The sequence below is a fragment of the Myiozetetes cayanensis genome, unplaced genomic scaffold (genome assembly GCF_022539395.1).
Source record: "Myiozetetes cayanensis isolate MyiCay16 unplaced genomic scaffold, myiCay2020 scf130, whole genome shotgun sequence".
NCBI classification, from domain to species: Eukaryota; Metazoa; Chordata; class Aves; order Passeriformes; family Tyrannidae; genus Myiozetetes; species Myiozetetes cayanensis.
The window spans coordinates 289-6758 of NW_026086938.1; the positions used below are offsets into that span (position 1 = coordinate 289).

At 57.2% G+C, this 6470-nt stretch overlaps 1 protein-coding gene across 1 annotated transcript; it reads left to right on the top strand.

Moving 5' to 3' along the window:
* Positions 1-206: 206 nt before the first annotated feature.
* On the top strand, positions 207-6375 carry TYK2 (tyrosine kinase 2; the record flags this gene model as incomplete). The annotated part of the gene is made up of 6 exons (XM_050308817.1): positions 207-399; positions 972-1090; positions 2241-2413; positions 4392-4509; positions 5023-5133; positions 5332-6375. Coding segments are annotated over 6 exons (849 nt in total), but the record flags the coding sequence as incomplete, so codon positions are not given.
* Between the last annotated feature and the right edge of the window lie 95 nt (positions 6376-6470).

Genomic DNA, 6470 nt, shown 5'->3' on the forward strand with positions numbered 1-6470 from the left:
CCCTTCCCACATCCCAAATTCCCTCCTTTTCCCATTCCAGGGGCACTTTGGGAAGGTGGAGCCCTTCAAACCTCCCTTCTTTTCCCCTTTCCCAATCCCAAATTCCCATTTTCCCCGTTCCAGGGGCACTTTGGGAAGGTGGGGCCCTTCAAACCTCCCTTGTTTTTTCCTTCCCACATCCCAAATTCCAACTTTTCCCATTCCAGGGGCACTTTGGGAAGGTGGGGCTGTACTGCTACGACCCCACCAACGACGGCACCGGGGAGATGGTGGCGGTGAAGTCGCTGAAATCCGGGAGCAGCCCGGAGCTCCTGAGCAGCTGGAGGAGGGAGATCCAGATCCTCAAGACCCTCTACCACGAGAACATCGTCAAGTACAAGGGCTGCTGCAGCGAGCAGGGTGAGGGAGGGGGCCCCAAATTCCAGCTGGGAATTTCCCGGGATCATTTTTTTATTCCCCCCTCACAATTCCCGCCGGTTTTTGGTTTTTTGGAGGGTCGGGAATTGCCAGCCTGGAAGGGGTTTGGGGTGGGATCAGCTTGTCCTGCTCTTCCCACAAGGAATGGGGAGTCAGAGGGGGGACATGAGGTTTATTCCACATGGAATTTTTCGTCGGAATTGGGAGTGGATCCGTTGTTTTGTTTGCTGAAAAATTAAGAACCCCATTCCTGGGTTTTTTTTTTGGAGGGGAATCTCCATCCTGGCAGGAATTTTGGGAAGGTTGGGGGTGTCTCAGGGTTGTTCCTTTCTTCCCAGGAGAGTGGGAAACACCGGATGGGTCCCAGGATGGGGGGGGGGGAAATTCCATATGGAATTGGGAGTGGATTTGGTGCCACAGAAAGGTTAAAAACCCAATTCCAGATGGGATTTTTTTGGGAATTTTGGGAAGGGATGGGGTTCAGGGTGGTCCCCACGAGAGTGAGGGGGTGGGAATGGGACAGGAAGCTCAATCCATGTGGGATTTTTCCCCAGGGGACAAGGTGGTGCAGCTGATCATGGAATACGTCCCCCTCGGGAGCCTCCGGGATTTCCTTCCCAAGCACCCCCTGAGCCTTTCCCACATCCTGCTCTTCGCCCGCCAGATCTGCGAGGTGGGAATTCCCAAAAAATCCAGGGCCCTTCCTGAGGTGGGAATCCCCAAAATCCAGAGGTGGGAATCCCAAAAATCCAGGGCCCTTCCCGAGGTGGAAATCCCAAAAATCTGAGGCCCTTCCTGAGGTGGGAATCCCCAAAATCCAGAGGTGGGAATCCTAAAAAATCCAGGTTCTAATCCCCCCCAAAACTGGTTCTAATCCCCCCCAAAACTGGTTCTAACCCCCCCTAAACTGGTTCTAACCCCCCCTAAACTGGTTGTGAGACCCCCAAACTGGTTCTAACCCCTCCAAAACTGCTTCCAACCCCCTCCAAACTCGTTCTAACCCCCCCCAAACTGGTTCTAACCCCCCCTAAACTGGTTCTAACCCCCCCCCAAAACTGGTTCTAACCCCCCCTAAACTGGTTCTGAGCCCCCAAACTGGTTCTAACCCCTCTAAACTGGTTCTAACCCCCAAACTGGTTCTGAGCCCCCAAACTGGTTCTAATCCCCCAAACTGGTTCTAACCCCCCAAAACTGGTTCTGAGCCCCCAAACTGGTTCTGAGCCCCCAAAACTGGTTCTAACCCCTAAACTGCTTCTAGGCCCCCAAACTGGTTCTGAGCCCCCAAACTGGTTCTAACCCCCAAAGCTGGTTCTAACCCCCAAACTGGTTCTAACCCCCTAAACTGGTTTCTAACCCCTAAACTGGTTCTGAGCCTCCCAAACTGGTTCTGAGCCCCCAAAACTAGTTCAACCCCCAAAACTGGTTCTAACCCCCTAAACTGTTTCTGAGCCCCCCAAACTGGTTCTGACCCCCCTAAACTGGTTCTAACCCCCAAACTGGTTCTAACCCCCCAAACTGGTTCTGAGCCCCCAAAACTGGTTCTGAGCCCCCAAAGCTGGTTCTAACCCCTAAACTGGTTCTGAGCCCCCTAAACTGGTTCTAACCCCCAAACTGGTTCTAACCCCCAAACTGGTTCTGAGCCCCCTAAACTGGTTCTGACCCCCCCAAACTGGTTCTGAGCCCCCAAACTGGTTCCTAACCCCTCAAAACTGGTTCTAACCCCCAAACTGGTTCTAATCCCCCAAAACTGGTTCTAACCCCTCCAAAACTGCTTCCAACCCCCAAACTGTTCCTAACCCTCTTTCCCCCCATCCCCCCCCTAGGGGATGTCGTACCTGCACTCCCTGCACTACATCCACCGGGACCTGGCTGCTCGGAACGTGCTGCTGGAGAACGAGCAGGTGGTGAAGATCGGGGACTTCGGGCTGGCCAAGGCCGTCCCCGAGGGCCACGACTACTACCGGGTGCGGGAGGACGGCGACAGCCCCGTCTTCTGGTGAGCCCTGGGAGCCATTCCTGACCCCCAGGGATGCTCCGGAGCCTCTGGAATTGCATCCCTTCCCCCTGACCCCCAGAGCTGCTCCAGAGGCTCTGGAATTGCATCCCACCCTACTGGGTGTGGGAGGACGGGGACAGCCCCGTCTTCTGGTGAGCTCTGGGATCCCAGATGGGCCTGGGAGCCATTCCTGACTCCCAGGGCTTATCCAGAGCCTCTGGAATTGCATCCCTCCCCCCTGACCCCCAGAGCTTCTCCAGAGGCTCTGGAATTGCATCCCACCCCACCGGAGTGCGGGAGGCCGGCGACAGCCCCAGTCTTCTGCTGAGCTCTGGAGGATCCCAGATGGGCCTGGGAGCCATTCCTGACTCCCAGGGCTTATCCAGAGCCTCTGGAATTGCATCCCTCCCCCCTGACCCCCAGAGCTTCTCCAGAGGCTCTGGAATTGCATCCCACCCCACCGGGTGCGGGAGGACGGCGACAGCCCCGTCTTCTGGTGAGCACTGGGAGCCATTCCTGACCCCCAGGGATGCTCCGGAGCCTCTGGAATTGCATCCCACCCCACAGAACCATCCCCCAACCCCAGAGCTTCTCCAGAGCCTCTGGAATTGCATCCCACCCCACAAGGGGCCTGGGATCCATTCCTGACCCCCAGAGCTTCTCCAGAGGCTCTGGAATTGCATCCCACCCCACAAGGGGCCTGGGATCCATTCCTGACCCCCAGAGCTTCTCCAGAGCCTCTGGAATTGCATCCCACCCCACAGGGGGCTTGGGATCCATTCCTGACCCCCAGAGCTGCTCCAGAGCCTCTGGAATTGCATCCCACCCCATGGAGCCATCCCCCAACCCCAGAGGCTGCTCCAGAGCCTCTGGAATTGCATCCCTTCCCCACCGACCCCCAGAGCTTCTCCAGAGCCTCTGGAATTGCATCCCACCCTACCGGGTGCGGGAGGACGGCGACAGCCCCATCTTCTGGTGAGCCCTGGGAGCCATTCCTGACCCCCAGGGCTGCTCCGGAGCCTCTGGAATTGCATCCCACCCCATGGAGCCATCCCCCACCCCCAGAGCTTCTCCAGAGGCTCTGGAATTGCATCCCACCCCACAAGGGGCCTGGGATCCATCCCCAACCCCCAGAGCTGCTCCAGAGCCTCTGGAATTGCATCCCACCCCATGGAGCCATCTCCCACCCCCAGGGCTGCTCCAGAGCCTCTGGAATTGCATCCCACCCCACAAGGGGCCTTGGGATCCATCCCCAAACCCCAGAGCTTCTCCGGAGCCTCTGGAATTGCATCCCTTCCCCACCGACCCCCAGAGCTGCTCCAGAGCCTCTGGAATTGCATCCCACCCCACAAGGGGCCTGGGATCCATCCCCAACCCCCAGAGCTGCTCTGGAGCCTCTGGAATTACATCCCACCCCATGGAGCCATCCCCCACCCCCAGGGCTGCTCCAGAGCCTCTGGAATTGCATCCCACCCCACAGGGGGCCTGGGATCCATTCCTGACCCCCAGGGATGCTCCGGAGCCTCTGGAATTGCATCCCACCCCACAGAACCATCCCCCACCCCCAGAGCCTCTCCAGGGCCTCTGGAATTGCATCCTACCCCACGGAGCCATCCCCCACCCCCAGGGCTGCTCCGGAGCCTCTGGAATTGCATCCCTTCCCCCCTGACCCCCAGAGCTTCTCCAGAGGCTCTGGAATTGCATCCCACCCCCCAGGGGGCCTGGGATCCATTCCTGACCCCCAGAGCTTCTCCAGAGCCTCTGGAATTGCATCCCTTCCCCACCGACCCCCAGAGCTGCTCCAGAGGCTCTGGAATTGCATCCACCCATAGAACATCTCCACCCAGAGCTTCTCAGAGGTCTGGAATTCCATCCCACCCCCAGAGGCTGGGATCATCCCAACCCAGAGCTCTCCGGAGCTCTGGCCCCCTTCCCCGAATTGCCTGGAATTGCCCGGAATTCCCGCCCTGCTCTCCAGGTACGCCCCGGAATGCCTCAAGGAGTCCAAGTTCTACTTCGCCTCCGACGTTTGGTCCTTCGGGGTCACCCTCTACGAGATCCTGACCCGCTGCGAGCCCGGGAGCAGCCCCCCCGCTGTGAGTATCCCACTGGGAATTCCTGGGAACAGCCCCCCATCCCACTGGGAATTCCTGGGAATTCCTGGGAACAGCCCCCCTGCCCTGAGTATCCCATTGGGAATTCCTGGGAATTCCTGGGAACAGCCCCCCTGCCCTGAGTATCCCATTGGGAATTCCTGGGAATTCCTGGGAACAGCCCCCCTGCCCTGAGTATCCCACTGGGAATTCCCTGGGAATTCCCAGGAACAGCCCCCCTGCCCTGAGTATCCCACTGGGAATTCCCTGGGAATTCCCGGGAACAGCCTCCCCCGGGATTCCCAAGGTTGGGATACTCAAGGTGTGGGGTCTCCAAGATTTTTGGGGATTCCCAAGGTTTTTGGGGGTTCCCAAGGTTGGGATACCCAAAGTGTGGTGTGTCCAAGCTTTTTTGGGATTCCCAAGGTTTTTTGGGATTCCCGAGGTTGGGGAGTCCCCAGGACTGGGCTCTCCAAGGATTTTTGGGTGGGTTTTTTTTTTTCCCCTTCCCGGCAGAAATTCCTGGAGCTGATCGGAGCCACCCAGGGCCAGATGACGGTGCTGAGGCTGGTGGAGCTCCTGGAGAGGGGGAAGAGGCTCCCCATCCCCAAGGATTGTCCCTGCGAGGTGGGAAAGGCAGGGAATGGGGAGGGAAAAAAGGGGAGAAGGGAGGAAGGAGAGGAGGAAAAACAGGGAAGGGGAGAAAGAAATCGGGAATGGCTTCACATTCCTGCGGGGAAAGAGGAGGGAGGGGGGAAGTTTGGGGAGCTCTTTTCCAGGATTTTTCCCTCTTTTCCACCCTGTTTTTCCTCTCCCCCTTCCCAGATTTACCGGCTGATGAAGAACTGCTGGGAAGCAGAAGCTTCTTTCCGCCCTTCCTTCCACAACCTCATCCCGATCCTCAGGAACTTCCAGGAAAAATACCGGGCTCAGGCCCCCTCCGTCTTCAACCTCTGCTGAGATTCTCCCCCCTAGAATTCCAGGGGGGAAACGCCACAAAAAAACTTCATGGATTATGGGGAAGGACCCCCCACCCCCAAAAAAGAATTCCATGGAGAGGTGGAGACACCCTAAAAATTCCATGGACTGGGGGAAAAGAACCCCAAAAAAATTCCATGGAGAGGTGGAGACACCCAAAAAGTTCCATGGATTGGGGGAAAAAAAACCCAAAAAAATTCCATGGAGAGGTGGAGACACCCTAAAAATTCCATGGATTGGGGGAAAAGAACCCCCAAAAATTCCGTGGAGTGGGTGGGGGAAAACACCCACATGGACTCTGGATTCCCGTTTTCCCGGCAGGATGAGGAAATTCCGGGATGTGGAGACGGAGCAGCACCAAAAATTCCAGATATTTCCTCCCCCACCCCAAAAATTCCGAACACTGTGAATGAGACTGTGGGGACGAAGATTTTTTTGGGAAAAGGGGGTGGATTTCTGGGGGTGATTTATGGATTTATGGAATTCTGGCCTTATTTCCCCCCCCTGGTTCATTCCTTGAGGGGGGGGTTGTCCTGACCCCAAATTTTGGGGAAGGGTTAATTTTTTTGGGATAAGGGGAGGAGAGGGGCTGGATCTCCTTCTTTCCCACCAGGAATTTGGGGCCCCCTCCCCAAAAACAATGGGGGGTTCAGCAAAAGGAATGTGGCACTTTATCAGGATTTTGGGGGGGTCTCGGGACCCTCCCCTGACCTTTGCCTTGGGAGGGTTTTTTGGGGGGAGAGGTCTCAAAATTCCCCCATCCCCAAATTCCCTGTTATTTATTGTCAATTGTTCCCCCCCACCCTGGGATTTTGGGGGGAGATCCCCCAGGATTTGGGGTCCTGGATTTGGGACTCTCTGGATTTAGGGAGGTCCTGGGGGTGGGGTGGGGAAGGAAAATCCCTGGGATTTGGGGTGAGAGGGGCTGGATTTGGGGGGATCCCTCTGGGATTTGGGGTCTTGGATTTGGGACCCCCCCCAGGATT